Raw genomic sequence first — 23,890 nt, 5'->3', positions numbered from 1 at the left:
CAGATGGAAAATGGGACTCATTCTTCTAATTGCTGCGCAAGTAATTCTTTTGCAGGAAAGATTGTGTACAGGTGACATTTTAAGTAAAAAGTAAAGTTTATTTATTAGTCACAAGTAAGGCTTACATTAACATTGCAATGAAGTTACTGTGAAATTCCCCTAGTCGCCACATTCCGACGCCTGTTTGGGTCAATGCACCTAACCAGCACATCTTTCAGAATGTGGGAGGAAACCGGAGCACCCGGTAGAAACCCACACACACATGGGGAGAACGTGCAAACTCCACACAGACAGTGACCTAAGCTGGGAATTGAACCTGGGTCCCTGGCGCTGTGAAGCAGCAGTGTTAACCACTGTGCTACCATGCCGCCCAAGTAGTTGGAAAATGACTCTGCAAAATATTTCATCTTTTGGGGTTTGCTTCATGGAACATTTTTTGCCACTGGTAATTAATCTTTCCGATAAATGTATGATATGTAGATGATATGATAATGGTCCAACATGCGATACTTACATTTAATAGTCTGTGGATCTATTCCTACAGCTTCTCACATTGGGTCCTTGACCTTGCATAACTTAGGTGTCAACCTCACTTCTGAGTCAGAACTTTGTGGTTTTGAGCCTCACTGTAAAGATCAGAGCATATAATCTAGGCTGATACGCCTGTCTCATTTTGTGATGCCGTCTCTTATATGAGACTGAAGAAGATCAAAATAAGTTTTCCAGTATTCTTCAACCAGTAATATTAAAACAAATGATGTTGTTTTTGCATTGCCATGTTTGTGGTACTGGCTGTTTGCAAATTGGTTGCTGCCTTTCCCTGTAATATAGCAGTGACTAGCTTTGACATAGCAGACTGTGTTCCTTCTCCTCCACTGTGAAGTAGTGACATTCCCTTGAAAGGCAATCCTACAAAAGACAATATGTCAGTTCAATGTATTCCTATGTGAGTGCGCCAGTCATCACCTGAGCACTATTTCCTGTGTGAATCTAACCTCCATCAATAACAAATTGTTACATGAATGTATATTTTTTATTATAATTAACATAATTACATGCAATCAGCCTATTCTCTCCTCATTTTGTCACATACATACAAGAGCCTTTCTCTTAGCTATGGTTTCTCTTAGGTGCAATCTAAAGCCAAAATCATGGGAGATGGTGGGCTCCTTGTGATCGATAAAAACCCAATGGTAGGAAGATGGCCCTCATCTCATGGAGACTTGCTCCTGAGCAGCCTGATCTTGGTTCCATGTGCCAACGATGTAGTGTTCTAAGGGGGATGGCCAGAGCCCTGACATCTGCTGCTCTCCTGAGAAATGACAGTGTCAGGCAATTGGGATTCTTGAGTAGACTGGTGCTCGTTATTTTTGCCTCATTATCATCTTCATAGACTACTAGGATAAATATCCTTTTGGCTGATCCTGCTCTTCATTATCATCGCCTTCCTTGTACTCTTTCCCCTTGTGGTTGTGGTACATCTATAGAAAAAGAGGATAACTATGAATGGATGACCATTACCCTAAGAGGATAGAGAAGGAGTGATAGGTAATGGCTGTATGCTGCTTCTCAGGGATGGCAGAGCGACCACTTAGCTATTCAATCACGAACTTAGCACTGTTGGTAGATTGTGGACATAACCATCACCCTCCATAAGAATTAAGTGCTTTTGCAAAAATTTCATGGCCACCTCCTGAAGGGGATTAGGAGGTTAATGGTAAAGATCTCCCCTCAACTGACCTGCCAGTGATAGGCATGTAGACTAGTTTGTCCTGGAAGAGGATAATGTTAATGAGGGGAAGATTAGCAGTTGAATTTGTGCCTTGTTACATTGGAACGCTAAAGTGAAAGATGAGAGAATATTAGCCTATTAAAGTTATGGGAGAAAAATATTGATCTGTATATGTAAGTAATTGCTGTTGAGCGAGCTGGGAAGCAATACTGCAAGATGTTAAGCTAGAGGCTGCTCTGAACCAGAGTGTAGTATGAGGGATATTTATGGTAAAAGGACATAGCGTAGTATCCAGGCTGGACAAAGGAGATGAACAAGACTGTCCACTATATTATCATGTCTATCCAGGTGAGGTCATTGAACTTTTTCCTGGCACTTGTAGGAGACACAAATGATATTTCTGGGTGACCTTTTGTAGATCCAGCATTCAACTTCCTCCAAATGGGCTTGGAGATGTGAACCAGTGAACTTTCCTGTTCTGGTTTTTGATTTGATGCCAAACCTTGTTGCCTGCTTGGTGCTTATGTTGTCGTAATTCTGAAACTATTGTGAGACTTAGAAGGAAGTTCTGAGTGTTAAATGAATGAGCCAAGCACTGTTCCATACCTCACTATTCCTTTGCTCAAGTGTGTAGACTGAAGTGTCTTATTAAAGGCTTCCATGCACTTCAGTTGCTCATACCCATCCCATTTTGCATGGGATTTATACCAATTATTATTCCCTTCCAGTGGTTATGTATATAAGTTCACCCAGGTAAATCTTGTGTAAGTGCCTCTCTGGCACACCAGTAGTGCAAATCTTTTACATTGGGGTAAAAGAAGTGTAACATTCTGCATGGAAATTTGGGGCCACTTTCTTGTTCCACACTTTTCTATATCCTGATAAAAATAAAGGATGGGCACTGCCCATTCGGGCTTAAGTCCTTCAATGTTGAAAAAGAGACTGAAAATGAAGTAATGGGAAAAGGAACTTAGGGGGTGATTCTCTGGGGCCGCTCGCCCCAGTCGGGATTCAGTTGGGGGACCAGGTACCATGGATTACGAGGTTGGGGGGACGGTAGGGCAAGGAAGTAAGTATTGCCTCCAACTGCGCCCAGTGGCTCCTTTGCCACTGTTTGGCTGCCAGGGGAGAGGAAGGGGGGAAGCCCTTGAGGAACCTGAGGGTTGGGGAGGCTCAAGCTGGCATATCCATTCGGATAGAGCTGAACTTCTCTTTGAATCCCTGGCAAACATGAAAACCAATCTTGGGGATGGTGATTTCGGGCATATTTCTGGTTAAAAAAAAAATCTTTATTATTGTCTGTGTTCTGTAAAATCTTTGAAGTGATCTGGTCTCATAAAAATCCATGCCCCCTGAACACCTGGAAATGTTCAATTCATAGCAGCATTCTATTCTACAGTAGGCATTGCTCTTAGTTGATTTTAGAAGCCCGATGTGTTACCAGACCTCTATGAGGTGCTTTGAGTGAAAGGAGCTGTCAGTTTCACAGGGGACATCCCCTTGCTTTCTCTCATAAGGCCCAGCTGTTCTGAAACCTCCTTTGAAGTTCTTTGATGGAAACTATTTGCCGAAGGAGGCCATTCAGCCCATCGGGCCTGCACTGATTCTCCAAAAGAGCATCTTACCCAGGCCCGCCCCTTACCCCACTCCCATAACCTCATGCATTTACCATGGCTAATCCACCCAACCTACACATGTTTGGACACTAAGGGGTAATTTAGCATGGCCAATCCACCTAACCTACACGCCTTTAGACTGTAGGAGGAAACCGGAGTACCCGGAGGAAACCCATGCAGTCATGGGGAGAATATGCAAACTCCACACAGTCAGTCATCCAAGGCTGGAATAGAACCCAGGTCCCTGGCATTGTGAAGCAGCAGTGCTAGCCACTGTGCAGCCCAAAGCAAGATCCCCTTTTTCAGCCTAAATGAGCTGCCGGCTGCTTTGATGGACAGCTCCAGAGCAGATCAATCAGTTCATGCTCCATTAAGCATGAAGTGCTTCCTCATTAAGAACTGTTCTTAATATTTCAATGTAATTCACAGGCACTTTGGGACGTTATGAGGACACGATGTGGTGCTATTCCAGAATGCAAGTCTTTTTATGATGGTTTTCCTCATCGTTTTCAGCATCTGAGTGAGATAGTGGGAAGCTGATCACTAGGAGATATGCAAGGGCTGGTATTGGGCTAACTCTCTCATTGTGTGTGGGGAGTGTTTGTCTTTCAATAATTAGATGAGGTTGGAAACTCGTGAGACTTTATACGTGCGAGTCTAGAGATCTCTACTTTATTGTATACAAGCTCAAACCCTAGTGTGCAGTGCCACCCTGATGCTCCTGCATTAGGTACAATTTCAGAACTACATCTCCTAGAAAGGCAGAACCATTGAGATGCGGTTGTCATGGGGAAAACTACAGGTTTGAATCAGTTATATTGCATATTTTAAGTGGACGTTGCGTGCAGCATCTAATTAGTCTCGTGATTAACTGAATTTTTGGGGGGCGGTTAAGTTACAGGCTTCAATGAATTTTTTCCATGTTCTTGTTGTGGTAGAGACTGTTGGAGGTAAATCCACAGTTATAACTCAAAAATATTGGTCTCATAAAAGGTCTTGCATGAAATGCTTCCTACGTTAATATGAAACTGGGTTATTCTTCATTCAGTTATTCTGAGAGAAGGAAAAGCAGGAAGTGTTCTTGAGTGTCAGCTGAACAGCTGATTGCCAATTCGGGAGCCTCATATACCTGATGTGTTTAGCCTGGTGTGATTCACGTGGGGACTTTTTAAAGTAATTAAATCCTATCTTACTAGCACTGTCAGTGCCAGCGGGAAATGCACCAAATTACCCGTTGGCGGCAGCATTTGAATTTCATTCGGGAGAATCGCAGCCTTGATGTTTTTAAAATCATCATAGGACACGGGTCAGAAAGGTTTGTTCAATGGAAGCAAGAAGCAATCTGAGGGACATAATTGCATTAAAAAAGTATACAGAAATCAGACTTTGTAATTAACAGATGATTTATGAAACAGACTGACCAAGTGCATAAAGACTCTGTAAAACCACTAAAAAGAAACAGATAACTCACTCGGAGAATAGAGCATATGCACGAGCAGCAGTGAGCTAGGCAAAATTAGAAATGGTCTGTGTTGCATAAATTATTTTCCTGTAGCTATTTTATTGTTTGAATTTGGAATTGCTAGATTAAATAATCAGAGAAATGAGGGTTTAGTTGTTCAGCTGAAGTCTAAAATAACTAGTGGCCTGAGTGAAAAATATTCAGATCTGATCATTTGTTCTCGGAAATATTGTCTCATTTTGTATGTTTCTTTAAACCTAATCTACAAAAAACGATATTCAAATTTCATAATGCTAGTGATGGATATTACTTGTGCTCAGCTGAGGAATTCAGTACTCAAATAGTTAAATGGAAGAGCACAAAACTGAAGTGTTTTAGGAAGGAAATGCAGAATATAAATTAATGCTTCCTTTGTTTTTGAATGCCAGAAGGCAGTATCAGAAGATCAAAGGAGCGCTTGAGATTAAACCAATAGTAGCATTATTAACCAAGATAAGTGGTGTAATTGAAAATCTTTATAATGACGGATGGGCTTTCGTGGTAAAGTGAAAAAGCTAATGCATAAATTGGATAAGAAACCCTTTGAAAAAGGCATTTATCAATGAGAATATAGGAATGAAAAAATGTCACCCAGCTCTTCCAACTTGTTCCAACATCAAGTCCTTTGTCGAGAACTAATCTGACCACACGTTATCATTTTGCTACCCAAAACGACGTGCCTCCACTTCAAATCAATCAGAAGCTGAAAGTCAGTATTTCATGCATTAAACAGAATTTTTTTTCTATTCATTATGTGAACATAAGCTTGCTGGTCCGACCAGAATTTGTTGCCCATCCCTAGTTTGAATCACCAGAAACCATCAGCACAGAAGGAGGCCATTTGACCTACCATGCCTGTGCTGCCCCTTTGAAAGAAGCATTCTATTTAGTCCCACATCCCAACTTTATCCCCATAACAGTGCATATTTCTGCAGGTTAATGTCCAATTGTCATTTGAAAATTCCTATGGAATCTGATCCTACCATTCTTTCAAGAAGTGTATTCCATAACCTCAGTATGGAGAAATTTCTACTCATTTTCCCTTTTAGTTCCTTCACTAATTATCTTAAATCTCTAGTTACTTATTAGAAAATGATTTTTTTCCTTTTTGGCTCTTATGAAACTCATCTTAATTTTGAATACCGTGATTAGAGGGAGAACGGTCCTTAGAGCAATGAAGGTTAAGGGGAGAGCTCATAGTTAGCGTGGGTAAGGTGGTGTGCTGCCCTGTTAAACCACTTTGGTATCCATAGGGTGAAGATATCCCCACAATGCCATCAGGTAGGAAGTTATAGGATTTTGATTCAGTGATCATGAAAGGATGGTGATATATATCCAAGTCAGGTACAACTTGGAAGGGGTTGTGGAGGTAATGTTGTTCTCATCCACCTGCTGCCCTTATTGTGAACAGTCCCTTGTAAAATTAAGATAATAAAAACTATATTTTCAGTACATATATTCTGACTGTTTAAGTTTCATACCCAAGTTCCTGTACTGCATTAAAGAAGTAACGGTCATTAGCAAGGTGTAGAAAAACTCGGCAAGAACAGAAAATGTCAAATTCAAAATGTATGTAGCCACCTAATTAATCTTTCTCCTGTCTGAATGTCTTCATTAACATTTTTACTCTGTGATCTCAGCTCCTTTTGAAAAGTCTGGGGAGTCAATTGATGTTCTTTGCAGAAGCTATCATTCTGCAACTAAAGAGGTGGCATTTTATATCTATGCCTTATGATTCTCAAAGGTCTGAGTATGTGCACTGTGGAGAATTCAAATAATTGCAAAAGAAGCTGCAACAGAAACCTTTTTTGATCTAAGTTATGGCAGGAAACAATTTACTTGCACCCACCCAGAGGAAGTGGGAGGGATTTAGTAAGCGGCAAATAAGATGAAAGATTACACCTTAATTTGATGAGCTGACACATGTGAACAATAGGCTGATGGGCTTCTGTGGTATAACATTTTTGGTTCTATAACTAGGAATTTCCTTCAAAATACACCCGAACTACAATTGTAACTTGTACAATTGTACCATGCCGGGCGGCACGGTAGCACGGTGGTTAGCACTGCTGTTTCACAGCTCCAGGGACCTGGGTTCGATTCCCGGCTTGGGTCACTGTCTGTGTGGAGTTTGCATATTCTCCTCGTGTCTGCGTGGGTTTCCTCCGGGTGCTCCGGTTTCCTCCCACAGTCCAAAGATGTGCGGGTTGGTTGATTGGCCATGCTAAAAAAAAAATTGCCCTTAGTGTCCTGAAATGCATAGGTTAGAGGGATTAGTGGGGAAATCTGTAGGGATATGGGGGTAGGGCCTGGGTGGGATTGTGGTCGGTGCAGACTCGATGGGCCGAATGGCCTCTTTCTGTACTGTAGGGTTTCTATGTAACTTCACCCAAAATGGAGAGGCAGCCCAGTTTACCCAAAGCGTATGCTGCTTTTCCTGCAAAGTTACGGTGGTGACCAAGAGGGCCATAATTTGCTGTCAAAATAACAATTAGGTATTGGCACTTATTACTATTTGTACAGAAATGTCACAGCATCTTCAAGGGAAAGGAAGATGTGCTGTTAAATACATAAATCCAAAAGTTGCCGTCTGAGAGGTTTTGCAAAATTATCATTTTTCTGTCTGGATCCTTATTGAAAAACATTGAACAAAGAACAGTACAGCACAGGAAACAGGCCCTTCGGCCCTCCAAACCTGTGCCGCTCCTTGGTCCAACTAGACCAATCGTTTGTATCCCTCCATTCCCAGGCTCCTCATGTGACTATCCAGGTAAGTCTTAAACGATGTCAGCGTGCCTGCCTCCACCACCCTACTTGGCAGCGCATTCCAGGCCCCCACCACCCTCTGTGTAAAAAACATCCCTCTAATATCTGAGTTATACTTCGCCCCTCTCACCTTGAGCCCGTGACCCCTCGTGAACGTCACTTCTGATCTGGGATAAAGCTTCCCACCGTTCACCCTATCTATACCCTTCATAATCTTGTACACTTCTATTAGATCTCCCCTCATTCTCCGTCTTTCCGGGAGAACAACCCCAGTTTACCCAATCTCTCCTCATAGCTAAGACCCTCCATACCAGGCAACATCCTGGTAAACCTTCTCTGCACTCTCTCTAACGCCTCCAAGTCCTTCTGGTAGTGCGGCGACCAGAACTGGACGCAGTACTCCAAATGTGGCCTAACCAGCGTTCTATACAGCTGCATCATCAGACTCCAGCTTTTATACTCTATACCCCGTCCTATAAAGGCAAGCATACCATATGCCTTCTTCACCACCTTCTCCACCTGTGTTGCCACCTTCAAGGATTTGTGGCACACCTAGGTCCCTCTGTGCTTCTATACTCCTGATGACTCTGCCATTTATTGTATAACTCCTCCCTACATTATTTCTTCCAAAATGCATCACTTCGCATTTATCTGGATTAAACTCCATCTGCCACCTCTCCGCCCAATTTTCCAGCCTATCTATATCCTGCTGTATTGCCCGACAATGCTCATCGCTATCTGCAAGTCCAGCCATCTTCGTGTCATCCGCAAACTTGCTGATTACACCAGTTACACTTTCTTCCAAATCATTTATATATATCACAAATAGCAGAGGTCCCAGTACAGAGCCCTGCGGAACACCACTGGTCACAGACCTCCAGCCGGAAAAAGACCCTTCGACCACTACCTCTGTCTCCTATGGCCAAGCCAGTTCTCCATCCATCTAGCCACTTCTCCTTGTATCCCATCCCTTGTATTGAATGCTGATATTGCTGCCTTTTCACAGTGAATACAGTTAGACTTTCCATAGAAAGTTAAGTCATGCCTGTTTCAATCTACATATCCTTTTAATGTCAAGAAGTGTTATTTACTGTCAGTCAAGCTTTCTGGCACTGAAACTTGGCTATTATAAAGCTGGAGTTTCATTCCCTCAGGTTATTAATTGTTGATGGAGATTTTAAAAATGTAAAATTTAATTTTAAGAAATACTTTTCCATTGGCACTTTACAATTTGCTCCTGATCTAATCGTTTTAGCACACACTTTATTTCTGTTTCTGTATCCGATGTGACATTTAGTTCTAATTTATAGTTCCTTCTCAGTCCTCCTGTTACTAATTTCACAATCCTGATAAAGGAGACGCACAATTACTTGTTCGCTCAGGTCTTAGATGCCTGGTTTCCTTCACTGCAACACTATCAGCTTGCCTTTGCAGCAGATAGTGATTCAAAACATTAACACATGAAATGGCAAGAGCAAGTCCAGCTATAGGTGAATGGAGTTCTTTGCCCTTCTGCAACAAATTATAACCCAGCGTTTACTTATTTTTCTAATTGGTAAGTGAGGTCATATATTTTAAAATCAATAAATATATAATTAAAGTTTAACCAATTGCATCATGACCTATTCACTGTCCGGTTTAAGTAATTGTATGAAACTACAGAAATGCTTCTGAACTTCCATGTGATGTTTTGTATGGCATAAGTAAATTTGTGACAGTAAATTAGCTATAGTACAAGACTGCAGAAAATACCTGCTTTAAACTGATTAGCCAAGAGCTTTGTACTAGCTAATGAATATTATTAAGGATCTAGTGCAGTCTTCCTTTTCAGCAGTTTTGAAGCATGTCCTGTATACAGTACATTGCCAAAATTAAATAGTTTATCATGAATTACCAAGTATGAATTGCTGCAAATAGTATATACAAAATAGATGCCAAAATTCAAAAGCAATTCAAACCACTTTAAACTGTACAATTCTTGTGGTTTATGGGAAGGGATTTTTAATTATTTTAAAATTGTATGAGAAGATCAACTGCATTTCATGTATCCTTTCGACATTGCCAACATATTATTGTGTACATCAAAAGTATTGAAATGCCACGAGAGAGAATATTTTTATTTAGTATATGTAAATCTAGGGATGACATAAACTGATCATTGAGGAAACCTAAGACATTTAACTTTTTGTCTCATGCATTCTGGGGAGACTCTAAGGCATCCAGAAAAAAGTTATAAAATTCATTAAGGTATATGAGAGTGACTAAGATCAGTCTTAGTCACTCTTCTTTGTGGGGGAATGCTTGGTCTTGTTAAGCACTCCTTTCTCTGCAGCTTTTATTGCAATTATAGTGAACCTGAACAATCTTAATCCTCTGCTAACTTTATGAGCATGATATTGTTTACAAATCTGTGTTGCCTGCTTTCAAGTTTATAAAGTATTATTAATGATGCACATTGAGAACTATTGATGTATAATCATTGGAACACAGAATTTGACTAAATGACTAATGTTATACATTAGAAGTTCTAGATATAGCTAGAGGTGAAAACCTTGCAATTATTTAACAATAAATTGACAATAAACTATTTTAGTTTCTGTCATAATTATCATGACTATGTTTATAGGGATTGCACAATTGAAATATAATGGGCTATTTGACTGTCTGTCATGATATTACAACATTTTTAAATGACACCAAAGATTATTATCTTCCCATGATTATATATCAGCATTTTAACATATTAGAAAGTTCTGGTATTTATATGATTTACATTTTCTAGATTAAATTTGATTCAGATGCCTATCACAATCTTTAAACTATACATCCAAGCCAATTTTTTCCATTTTCATTGTGCTTTAAGTACATTTTGAGGATTCCCGGAGTTACTTTTAAAACATGTGAAATGTTTTTCCAGGTTCTGTTTATGAAATGCATGGACACGAATGTTGCCTGGCCACAGGAGAAATAATTAAAGTCATTGGATTCAAAATAGATAAAGTTAAAGTGGAGAGTTGTGATGGTATTGAAAACACCAAGTTCAGAAATACAGTGGAACTACCACTGGACTATCCAGGTATTTTTGCATTTACATTATGCGTTGTCTAAGTTCACCCAAAACTCTGCAGTCTGTATCCTTACTCAAAACAGCTCCCTTTCATCTAAAAGCACAGTGCTTGCTGACCTACTTTGGTTGCACAACACATAGATTTTGAAATTATTTTCTTTGTTTTCAAATCCTTTTATAACCTCATCCTGTTCTATCTCTGACACCTCCTTCAACCATACAACGTTCTGAAATATCTGCAGTCCTTCAATTCTGGTCTCCTGCAAGACCCCAGTTTTAATCACTCCGCTATTGGCAACCTCTTTCTTCCTTTAGGGGAGGTATTGTCACTGTACTAGTGATCCAGAGACCCAGGGTAATGATCTGGGTATCCTGGTTCGAATCCCACCATGGCAGATGGTGAAATTTTAATTTGATCTGGAATTAAAAGTCTAATGATGATTATTAAATGATTGTTGTAAACACCCATCTGGTTCACTAATTTATTTTGATTGACTCTTAAATTCCTCTGAAATGGCCTTGTAAGCCACTCAGTTTAATTAGTGATGGGCAATGAATGCTGGCCCAGCCAGCGACACTCGCATCCCGTGAATGAATAAAACAAATGTTTTTGACTAAAGCATCAAATTTGTTTTTAACACTGTAAACGTGCAATATAAACTAAGTTAATTGCTGTGTAGATGTGTTGAGAAATGCATGCCCTACACTAAGTAGATTTGGTGCAGTTTGCATGTATATATGAGCAAGTGCGTCCCATCTTCAAGAAGTAAGTCCCATGTAAGCTATTACATTCCTAATTGATTGTTTCTAACAAACATTAGTAGGCGATTATAAAACATTTTGTAAAACCATTTCCTCACTAACATTTGGACAGAGTGGTCAGATGTAGTTAGTTGAGTGAAGTGTAGCCTGCATAGCAAAAGCTGAATTCAATTGTACTGACTTTGTAACTAGAAGCACAGAATACAGAAGCATAGAAGTAAAATCAAAGACTGAAGTTGGAATATTATGCAAAGTTTTGGGCATGCAATTGTATTTCAGTGAAATCATTGGTGTCATTGTTATATATAATGTGTCAATGTTTTTTGGCAATCTATAATTGGCGATGGAGGTATTGAAATAAATATTATGAGAAAACAACAACTTCTTGAGTTCTCTGCCTGACAGCAGGTCAGACCCACAGTGCCACAACCTCCATCAGGAGTCGGGCAAGGAAACAGGTCCTGCTGTTAGCACCAATTTGATCCACACTGATTGTCCAGTCAACTGGTCTCCAAGGAGTCTGAGTAGCTGTGGCAGCATACAATTTTACACACACTTTTGTAGCCTGGAGCTGAGGATAGTGATAGTAGAGGTTCCAAGGTTCTTTTCGTCACATGGCTGACCAGGAATCTCTTCCACTCTTACCACCTGCTTTGGCATATGTTGGAAGGAATTACAAGTTGATACTCAACTTGTTTGTCCATGTTTGCAAGCACTTTCCTTGACCATCATGTTCCAGAGTGGGACTTAAAACCTTAGTTTCTGGCTCAAAGGCAGAGAGACTGACCACTATGCCGCAACACCTAGAAAACAATTCTAATATTTTGTTTAATCGTTTAAATTTTGTTTTAAATTCTAATTGCCAGTTATGTTGATCTGAACTGGGGCTAAGTGGGAATTTCAGTAAATTTGTACCAGTACGGTCCTTGTGTGTTTGCTGCAACATCCAATGCATGTGAAGGATGACTAAGTTATGCCAATACTTTGAATGTTAGAAATTGAGAAATCATTTCATATATATAATGGTTTTGGATAGGGAAGGATAACGATTAATATTTAACTTAAATTGATTCTTTCATTAGGTTTTTTCAAAGTTCTTGCTGATCCATGCCCCTATGCCAGTATTAGTGATATTACAAAGTCTATAAAAATTGGGCATAACCGTTTGGGTCATCCACACTTTTGGAGCAATATGGATATTCAGGTGAATGACATCTTCATAAAAGAAGGGGAACATATAGTGCTAAACTCTCTGGCTGAAGTGGATGGAGAGCAGTACATGAACTGTACAGTTATCAGAGAAAGTCAAAATGAAACAGTAAGGCTTCCACTGACATATGAAGGTACATTTTATGAATGTGAAGATGACCAGTTTTATACGCTGATGGAGATTATGGAGTGGAAGATCCCTAAACAGAGAAGGCGTGTTGTGAAGCTCGCAAAAACATTAGCTGCTTGGGAACCCAATCTTTTGAATGAGTATCTTCAAAGTGACCTGAGCCTGGTGCCTGTGTATGAAATACAAGCAGTGATGAATCGTAAGCAAAAATTTTTTTTCCATTGCCCACTTTCTTAAGCAAAACTAATGGGTTGAGATTTTCTGCCTTTGCAATTGCCCACCTTTGATTTTCTGCCCAATATAATGAATGGGTGGAAAGCTGTGGATCAGCGAATAGCAAAGAGGAAAATCCTAGCCAATTTGTTAGTGGTTTATCATGGTGGTTCTGTTACAAAATGATAAATGGACACTTACATGGGACAACTGTACAGTAGAAGTGAATGTGAAAGCAAATCCTGCTCTTATAAAACCTAAGAATCTATAAATGTAAAAATGTTAGATGGGATAAATTATGTAGAGACTGTACGCTTTTATTCTTGAGTTAATATAAATAAATTGCTAGTCCAGGGAGCATTAAAAATTTGCACAATTGCTGAAGTGCTTTGCTGAGATAATACCTAATATTTTTATTTATATGTATGTTGGGTTGTCTCTCAATAGTAACTTTCTTTTAACTTATATAAGCAACATCATAAAGAAGGTGCACACCTCAATCCAGCCAGTAACATGAATCTTGATTTATCCATATCTGCTCTCAGACAAACATACAGTCTATCAGCTGCATGATTTCTGGGGCTTCAGTAATACCTAATTACTGGTTTATTTGCGAATAGGATAACTTTCTCTCCTCTGCATTCCTAGCACAAAATATTGTCCACCAGAAAAGGAAACTGAGGAATGTGCTGACATACTTGCCACAATCTTTCATCTGTTTGAACTATGTATGACCCCAAATTCTCATTGGCATCCCTGTACCCCACTATGCTTACTCAGCGCTGCAGAGATCAGAAAATGCATGTTTGATGTTTGCACCCGTAGTCAGTATATGAAGATGAGTAGAAAAGTATAGAAATATTGTTTCAGTATCTCTTCCTTTAGGGATAATTGGAAAACAGAATAATTGCAAGATTTAACTGTAGCTAAAATGTAATACTACAATTGAACAAAGCAATTGCATAGACATTTGGCTAGATTTTCCCTCTTATGCCTGACCCATTTTAAGGTACTTAATTTCCCACTAGTGTCAGGACACTACCACGCCATTTTTGCTCAGTAGGCAGATACAAAATCACCTCCGATGTTTCTTGAGCTGCACATTTTGTCACTTAACGACCTCGAAGAAAGAAAAATTTCAGTTGGACAAAGCGCAACAATGTAACCTGTAATAACATATTAGAGTATTAGTGTTATAAAATAGTGGTACACAGACTTAATTCCCCTCTACAGTGTTGTTTCTTTGAAGCGCTGTTAGGGTGGCTGGGGAAGTGAGGAAGGAAATTCAAATGGAAAACTTTACTTTGCTGATGTTGTGTATCTCCTAGCATCTGCAACAGTTGCTTATTTAGCTTCTGGTGCATAATTCAAAGGGACTAAAAGAAAGAGGTGTTGGGAAGGATGACATTAAATGTAGCATTTTTAAAGGCACTTCTTGATTCCAAACTCTGTAAAAGTAATTCTGTGTGCACTAATGAAAAAAACAATTGATTTTTTTTCTCTCATTTATTTTCCTCAGTACGAAAAGATATTGTACATATACCATCCAACCTTGATGTAGAGGTTGTAGATGTAACAGAGGTTAGCGACATTAACACCTTTGTACAGCCTTTGTCGTTAATTGATCTTTTCAAAAGACCAGATGAAGATTTCCCTCTGTTGGCTGAAATAATTGAGTACCCTGACCAGCAGCATATTTACAATTCTCTGAAAGCAGGAAAGGTTATTGTTATTCATGAGAAGCACTTTGCCAAAACAACAATTGTCTCTGAGAACAGAAGTGATTTAAATAAAAAACATTTTTTAATTCCCAAAAGCTACAAAGGACGCTTTAAAAGAAGGCCAAGAGAGTTCCCAACTGTATATGACTTGGAGCTTGCCATAAAAAGCAACGAGCACTTGCATGTCATTGCAACAAAAGAGTTCAAATCTGATTATGAAGAGTTTTCATCTGTCTGTGTAGGAGACCAGTTTATCGTTTATCAATGCCAGAGTATGGAAGTCAGCTGTGAAGGAGACAAACGGATAGTTGAAGCTCTGGCTTGTGAAAAAATTATGGGTAAAGACTATGAAAAAGTCCTCCTTCCAACATACATAGAAGGGAGCTTTGTGGAAGTCATCCATGATAAAAAGCAGTACAATATTTCTGATATTTGCAAAGATTTTAGCCTTCCCTTTAATGTTAAAGTAAGTGTAAGGGATTTGTCAATCAATGACAATTTAGCAGCCTTGCCTTCATTAAAAATTGAAGAAGAAATTGCTGATCCATGCTTGCTGGTCAGTTTACTGGACAGTCCATCAGAATGTTTCAACATTCCAGTTCAGAGAGTAAATATGTCCATCCAAGTGATGCAGGAACCAGCAAGAAATGTTCCATCTTCTACACCAAAAACCATTGTAGAAGAGATCAACAAAGATTTGTACTACAGGCTGCGAAAGTATGCAAAGTCCACTTTGCATCCTCCTCCTCGTCCTCCAAAGAAACCTCAATCACCTATAACATCAACAACATTGAGGCCATTTGCACCTCAACCTCGGAAATTGAATCCTCCCAAGTCTCCAAAGGTAAGGCAATATCTCCTATCAAATGAGACACAATTATACTTTCATGTCAATTCAGTTTAATATAGAATTTTTGTTATACAATGTAAAAAGAAATAAAAATCCAGATGGCCAGAGGGAAGAACTGCATATTGCTGTGTCAGTGTCTGTCCATAGAAAGGAATTAAAAGAGACAACTTGGCGAAGAAAGTCTGTTCACTGTGTAACTGAGCCATGGAAAGGTCGCAAGTGCTGAGTCAGATGATCACAGCCAGAGATTAAGAGCACCATAGTTAGACTGAGAGTCTCAAGACTTAGGAGAGCAAGAAATGTCAGTAATATTATTTCTGATTGCCACTTAGAAAGTACTTCAGGAAGTGTATCCTGCTGTGGGCGGACGTCCATCTCAAAGTTGCTAGCCAATCAGCCGGCAATACTCCACTACCGGGAGAAGTAGCAAATGCTGGTACTGCAGTGTAACCTGCACCAGAATTGAACATGAAACATGAGGGAAAAGCTGATTGGCGTGGGTTCATTGAGACCTCATAAGGAGACTCTGTCCGGAGGGAGAGACAGGGGGGGTTTCACTTCAAAGGACAGAGGGGGAGCAGAGCCTTACTCGGGGTTTCCCCCCATTCCCAATGCTGGATGCCTTCTTTGTCACACCAGGAGCTATAGTCGTTAACGCTGCTGCCTCACAGCTCCAGGGACATGGGTTGGGTGACTGTGTGTAGTTTGCATATTCTCCTCGTGTCTGTGTGGATTTCCTCTGGATGCTCCAGTTTTCTACCACAGTCCAAAGATGTGCAAATTAGGTGGATTTACCATGCTATATTGCCTCTTTGTGTCCCAAGATATGTAGATTAGATGGATTAGCCATAGTAAATGCGTGGGGATATAGGGATAGGGCCGGGGAGAGTGCGTGGGTTAGATACTCTGTCAGAGACTCGGTGCAATCTTGATGGGCTAAATGGTCTCTTCTTCACTTTAGGGATTCTATGAATCTATAATTGGGCGGCACGGTAGCACAGTGGTTAGCACTGCTGCTTCACAGCTCCAGGGTCCCGGGTTCGATTCCTGGCTTGGGTCACTGTCTGTGTGGAGTTTGCACATTCTCCTCGTGTCTGCGTGGGTTTCCTCCGGGTGCTCCGGTTTCCTCCCACAGTCCAAAGATGTGCGGGTTAGGTTGATTGGCCACGCTAAAATTGCCCCTTAGTGTCCTGGGATGTGTGGATTAGCGGGTAAATATGTAGGGATATGGGGGTAGGGCCTGGGTGGGATTGTGGTCGGTGCAGACTCGATGGGCCGAATGGCCTCTTTCTGTACTGTAGGGTTTCTATGATTTCTTTCTATGATCTGTGGCTAGTTTTATATTCTGATTACATGCTCACTGAGGAATTAAGTTGTATTTCACACAACTGTCATCTTCAGTGGTTTCAGTCTCTACCACATGCTGAGAATTTTAAAACTTGATAGAGATATGAGCCCTCTTTATTAAAAGATGCATGTTGCAAAGGTAAAGTGGGTTGGGCTCATGGATAGATTTGTAAATGAGGGTGGGGATTTTAAGAATAGAGAGCCTAATGAAGTTTACTGAGGACAGGAATAATGGGCAAGTTGACCTTGTCTTGGGTGGGAGTCGCAGAAACGCAACAGTATGCCAAGGAGAGCATTGAAGAAGTGCTTGTAACCAAAACATGGGCAGGAGGGTGATCTTGAGTCCACGCTCTCCGTCCATGGGAATGGCAGCGGAGGTTCAAGATTTGGCAAAACCAGGAAAATGCAAATCTCACCACCGAACTAATGATTGTCTATTTTTGCCATCCCATGCCGGTGACATTATAGGCGTGAACCTGATTACAATACATTTAAATACTTTTGAATGCCATTCATTAAATGCCCCCCTTGCCAGATGATTCCCTCATATTTTCAAACCTCACCAATGTAACATCACGTTGGCGAGGTTTACAACAGGTTCATCTAGATATTAACCTGTGGGATGGGGTGATTTCCCCCAGGAGTAAAAGTGAGTATAGCCACTGGGGGAGAGGGATATGGCCAGGCAGTGCCCTGGCACTGGTCAACACCATGCCACCATTGATTGTTTGGCTGGCGGTTGTGGGGGAAGAGGTCCAATGCCAGCAATGTTCACAGAATCCCTACAATGCAGAAGGGGGCCATTCGGCCCATCGAGTCTGCACCATCCACAATCCCACCCAGACCCTATTTCCGTAACCCCACATATTTACCCTGCTAACCACCCTGACACTAGGTTCAGTTTAGCATGGCCAACCAACCTAACCCGCACATCTTTGGACTGTGGGAGGAAACCGACACAGACACGGAGAGAATGTCCAAACTCCACACAGACAGTGACCCGAGGCCAGAATTGAATCCAGGTCCCTGGCGCTGAGAGGCAGCAGTGCTAACCACTGTGATACCGTGCCGCCCATGGGCGAGATGCTGACAATGACTATTTATTTGAGGGGGGATGATGGAGAATGCTGGCTCTGATTGCCTGGAGCGGGTGTAGGGCAAGAGGTGCCAGCTCTGATCAAGGTGCCCTTTAAGAATGATGTGTTTAGGCGCTCTCTCTCTCTCTCTCTCTCTCTCTCTCTCCTCCTCCTCCTCCTCCTCCTCCTCCTCCTCCCCCCCCCCCTCCCGCCCACTGGAAACATGCCAGTTTCCAGTCTAATTCTGACACTGTCCACTTTTGGCATGGTTTTCAGTTCACTGCTTATATTATGTTATTAATACATATTGGAAAAATGTTTTTGTACTGATTCTCACTGATATTTATTTTTTAAATTAGAATTCACCAACAGAAATGCCAAGAAACAAACCAAACTCTCAGGAACACATCCTAGACATTACTGCCAAAACAGAAAATATTCTTCATAGTGTTACAATTACAGAGCATGTGAAAGAAAGACCTGATCACAGTGCACTAGAAACAGACGTGGCACTGCTTAAAGGTTTGTTATGTGAGATACCTTACCAGTGACAAATTACAACTGTACTTTCAGAAATCAAGGGCAGGATTTTCCGACTGTGCTCGCCCCAAGACTGGAAAATCCTGCCCGAGGTCAACGGATCTTTGCATGGTCCTCCTTCTAAATAGACGGAGAAATTCTGGTGGAAGTGTCAAAACTTGTGGATTTAATTTGTAAGAATATGCACTACCAGGTGAATTCATATCTGGAGTATGGATTAGGTTTCAGGCTTCCTTACATCACAATTGATCTTCTTTCAGGACACATTAATAAAATAACACAATTTATTAAATGAAACTGCAATGGCCAGTTGTAGCTAATTTGGACTAGATGAATTTGGAAATGGATCAGGAGTTGCCCAATTAAGATTCAAAAGGAATGAACTCCAAGAGTTACTGCGTTTGTTGTCATGGGTGTTGATTCTGTGAACAGTGGAATTGCTAATTACTTTCAGGACATAAAATGAAAATCTGCTTGATAATGGTAAAACAAGACACAGGTTCTGCTGGCACATTGATAGCGAAGGTCTTGCCATCACGTGTGATAATCAGTTGAATTCATAAGATACTGATTAATGATACAATTTTACAAAAACATTTGTTCATCAATATTTGGATAGATATGTACTGTATATAGCAATAAGGACTTTCACAGAATAATGCCTTCAATTATTTGCCTAAATTTTAAGTTGTAGGGTGTGATGAGCAACAGATTGAGATGTTTGCATCACTGATCCTATCGTCATGCTCTCTTTTTATGTAGCGATGTGCTAATGTGTCTTGTATGGCAGCTAACCATTACATTAAAATTGCCCTGTGTAATTGTTACTTTTAATTATTCCCTTGAATGACATTGTCACCTTCGCATGGTTGTGTTACCATGTTGTATGGTTTGCTGTTTGTTCTCTAGCAGCAGGTGCTGTGCCACACATTAGTAAGGTTTTATAGGCCACTGCTTCACAGATTGTATAATGTACCCCACTTTTGGGCAGAGAATCATATCCAGGTGGGGGGTGATGGGATAAAATTGCCTTTATATTGGTCTCCTTTGAACTTGGATTCCTGGATAATTCACAAATGCCTAAAAAAAATTATGAATTTAGTCTTGGACCTAATTCAGGACTAAACTTAAACCAATATAGAAATAACCAGAAATGCTGGAAATACTTAGCATGTCAGGCAGTATCTGTGGAGGACGAAACTAGGTTTACATTTTGTGTTCTGATGAAAGGTCACAAACTCCAAACACTAACTGTGTTTGTGGCTCCACATATTTTCCCAGTACTGCTGAGTATTTGAAGCGTTTTCTGTTTCATTTCAGATTTCCAGCATCCACAATATTTTGCTTCTGTAGAATAAGCCAGGAGAGCACCATTGGACAAGATGGGCACAATTGCTCAGCTGAGTCTGTTACTTGCATGTGCATCAATTAACTGTCTCTCTCTAACTATTGTGATGAACAGTTGTACCTATATTTTGTACAGATATCTATTAAGCATTGGACTTGTATTTATTAGTCCTTGAGCAAATTGACAAAAAGTCAGTACAGATTTTCAGTGCTTACGTTTCTGCTTTTACAAATCCATGTGTTGAAGGTACTGGATTGAGTGAGTGACTAAAATCAAATAACCTGCAGTTAATTATGAGGAAGTTTATGTGTAGTGGGCACTAAAATGATAAATGATATTTTAAAACAACTAAATACGAATTGAGACTTGGCATGCTATAATTTGAAAATTATGTTTACTCTTTTTTTTTTGCAAACTTGCACAGTTGAAACATGTGCATAGAATCTCTACAGTGCAGAAGGAGGTCCATCGAGTCTGCACCGATAGCAATCCCACCCAGGCCCTACCCCCGTAACCTCACATATTTACCCCACTAATCCCTCTAACCTATACATCCCGGGACACTAAGAGTCAATTTAGCATGGCCAATCAACCGAATCCACACATTTTTGGACTGTGGGAGGAAACCCACGCAGACACGGGGAGAATCTGCAAACTCCACACAGACAATGAGCCAAGCCGGGAATCGAACCCAGGTCCCTGGAGCTGTGAGGCAGCAGTGCTAACCACTGTGCCACCGTGCCACCCCAGTGTTAAAGTTTATTTTAAAGTTTATTTATTAGTTACAAGTAAGGCTTACATTAACACTGCAATGAAGTTACTGTGAAATTTCCCTAGTCACCACAGTCCATGTCTGTTCAGGTCAATCCAGCTGACCACACCTTTCAGAATGTGGGGAGAAACCGGAGCACCCGGAGGAAACCCACGCAGACATGGAGAATGTGCAAATTCCACACAAACAATGGCCCAAGCCGGGAATCGAACCCTGGTCTCTGGCGCTGTAAGGCAGCAGTGCTAACCATTGTGCTACCATGCCACCCTACCCTAAGCTTCATTTTTGCAAAAATGTGTGCTTGAACTGTCTCTAAGCTGTTGCCCTCCAGTTTTTATAAGCCCCAGAAGCAACCCAACCATCTCTCACTTGGTGGATCATTCCATTTCCACATCGACTAGTTTTTACTTCTGGCATCCATCAGCTCCCTGATCTGCTCTTTAGTTTCACTGATGGCCTTTAGAGGTGCTACCCACCTCTATAGTCCCTCAGTCTCCCATTCGAGAATAAATAGGGCAATGGTTGCAGAAACCAGTGACAGAACGTGAGGTAAATCCACAGAGGAAATTTGGCAGAGAAAAGGGGAAAGTGAAAAGGAGAGAATGAGAGAAAATAAATAATGGGAACAGCGGAAAGAATTTTAAAAGGAGAGACAGAAACGAACCTAACGCGAATATTCATTCATCTAATCAACAATGTATCCCCATTCAGTCAAATCATATCTGATCTGACCTCAACGCCATTTATCCATCTTTGATCCATATTCTTACATATCATTATCAAACAAAAATGAAGAATAAGAAGACAGAAAATTAGAAAAGGGGAGAAACAGAAACGGAGGCAAGAAAGAAAAAGAAATGAGTAAATGAGACAGTGATTTTTTTTTCTCTGCAGATTTACCAGAGTACAGGAGACTTCAGAATTGTGACCCTATCTTGAAAATGTTTGAGAATCACAGCTATTCTCAATTACCAAATGATAGCTATATTAAAATAAATCATTCAGGCAATAACTCCATAATTATCAAATGGCAATCTTGGTATAATTTCCAAATCATTGATATGCGATTCTTGTTTTTTTTTTGTTTAAGCAATCTTTGTTATATCGTCTTTGTAAGCCACACCTTTAAATCCTTTCTTTAGCTGCAAGCCTCGCGATAGATGTGGAAAACTTGAATTTGTCTGACAAACATGACTATGAATATATTGATGAAGATAAAATTGAAGATTTAAGAAAACAATTAAATAAAAATGACCATCAAAACAAGAAAAACTGCAAGAAAAAGAGGGGTGAGTGGTTAACTTTCTCACCTTCATAATGCATGGTTTATGTTTGAAACAGAAACAGAAATGAGGCTTTATAAAGCACTGGTTAGGCCCCATTTGGAGTACTGTGAGCAATTTTGGGCCCCACACCTCAGGAAGGACATACTGGCACTGGAGCGGGTCCAGCGGAGATTCACACGGATGATCCCAGGAATGGTGGGCCTGACATACGATGAACGTCTGAGGATCGTGGGATTATATTCATTGGAGTTTAGGAGGTTGAGGGGAGATCTAATAGAAACTTACAAGATAATGAACGGCTTAGATAGGATGGACGTAGGGAAGTTGTTTCCATTAGCAGGGGAGACTAGGACGCGGGGGCACAGCCTTAGAATAAAAGGGAGTCACTTTAGAACAGAGATGAGGAGAAATTTCTTCAGCCAGAGAGTGGTAGGTCTGTGGAATTCATTGCCACAGAGGGCTGTGGAGGCCGAGACGTTGAGCGTCTTCAAGACAGAAATTGATAAATTCTTGATTTCTCGAGGAATTAAGGGCTATGGGGAGAGAGCGGGTAAATGGAGTTGAAATCAACCATGATTGAATCGTGGAGTGGACTCGATGGGCCGAATGGCCTTACTTCCGCTCCTATGTCTTATGGTAATTCATGTCAAACTTCAAAATAAAGTGAGTTCAGCATTGAAAGAAATAGATGGGCTCAGAATTTGATATCAATTGTTGAGGCTAATGATGTTTACCAGTAATGGTTGCAGAAATAAGCAGAAAAATATGAGCTAAAGCCAAATAATAAGAACATGGAAGAGAAAAGGGGAAAGTGAAAAGAAGTAAAAAGGTAGGATGAGAGAAAATAAATAAAGATCAGGGGAAATAATTTTAAAAGAAGAGACAGAAATGAACATAATAGGTTGTTGAACTTATCAACCATGTATCCCCATCAGTCAAATCATATCTGATATATACCTCCATATCATTTATCCATATTCTTAGATATTATTTTCAAACAAAATGAAGAGTGAGAAGATAAATGGAATGGGAGAGAAAGAGAAATCAATCCAAGTGAGAAAGAGAAGTGAGAGAGATATAAGGGTGAAAACAGCACCCCTCCCTGTATTGAATAGTGTGAAGCTGCTGTACTCGAATGATAGATACAAATTAAACTTTCATAATTTCAAGCACAAGTCCAATTTAATAACTTGAAAAGTGTTGACTACTGCTAGTCATCCTCTCCAGCACTGAAACTTATTTATTACAAATATGTGTCTCATTCCATCAGGTTCTATATTTTGTTGGAGATCTTAAAATTCAGGACCCAGATGTCCTGTCTCACTCACTGTTGTCATTATCAACTTGCATCTTGCTTGTAGCGCAAAATATTTCAAAACCTAATCAAGACTAACCACAGACACTGTTAGACATCCTCGCACACAGTTATGGCTCAGCTTTTAATCTGATGTCTGTGATTTTGAGTGCTGGAACACTCTGCCACTCAAACTTACCCACTGAAGCAAGTTTCTCTCTCCTAACATCATTAGATTGAACTGTGTGGGTAATTATTCAAGTTAGGCAATCATGACGCATTGTAGGCAACATTTCTTTGCACTCGGTGTCTAAAAGCATCCTATTCTGTCTGTTCTCAAGAATTGAGATCATGCTGTGAAAAGTGCGTAACAAATACATTAATGGATTCATTAAAGTCCACCTTATCAAAGGCATGTACCAACTGGGCACTTTTATTGTTAATGTCACACAGCATGAGTTCAACCTTGTGCGTCAATGTATTTTGTGAGAAAGGAGTGTGCAAGAACTTAACAAATAATAATCGTCAATGGAGATAACTTGATCTGGTACTTAATTCTGAACACTGAAGTCCTGTTTTTATGGAAAGGCAGGGAATGTGCAGATGAATGCTGTAACTAATAGAAAATCTAGCAAGGCTAAGGACATGGGGTCCTGCTCA

The 23,890-nt window shown here is 40.3% G+C and overlaps 1 protein-coding gene across 1 annotated transcript in view; it reads left to right on the top strand.

Moving 5' to 3' along the window:
• Positions 1-23,890, top strand: part of themis (thymocyte selection associated) — a 42,026-nt gene that overhangs the window by 15,307 nt on the left and 2,829 nt on the right. Inside the window, exons 2-6 of the mRNA XM_078213716.1 lie at positions 10,533-10,691; positions 12,527-12,982; positions 14,516-15,561; positions 18,350-18,512; positions 21,793-21,939. Coding sequence (XP_078069842.1) covers positions 10,533-10,691; positions 12,527-12,982; positions 14,516-15,561; positions 18,350-18,512; positions 21,793-21,939 — 1,971 coding nt within the window. The remainder of the gene's footprint in view (positions 1-10,532; positions 10,692-12,526; positions 12,983-14,515; positions 15,562-18,349; positions 18,513-21,792; positions 21,940-23,890) is intronic.

Source organism: Mustelus asterias, chromosome 5, assembly GCF_964213995.1.
Source record: "Mustelus asterias chromosome 5, sMusAst1.hap1.1, whole genome shotgun sequence".
Taxonomy (NCBI): Eukaryota; Metazoa; Chordata; class Chondrichthyes; order Carcharhiniformes; family Triakidae; genus Mustelus; species Mustelus asterias.
This window is presented reverse-complemented; position numbering and strand designations above follow the sequence as displayed.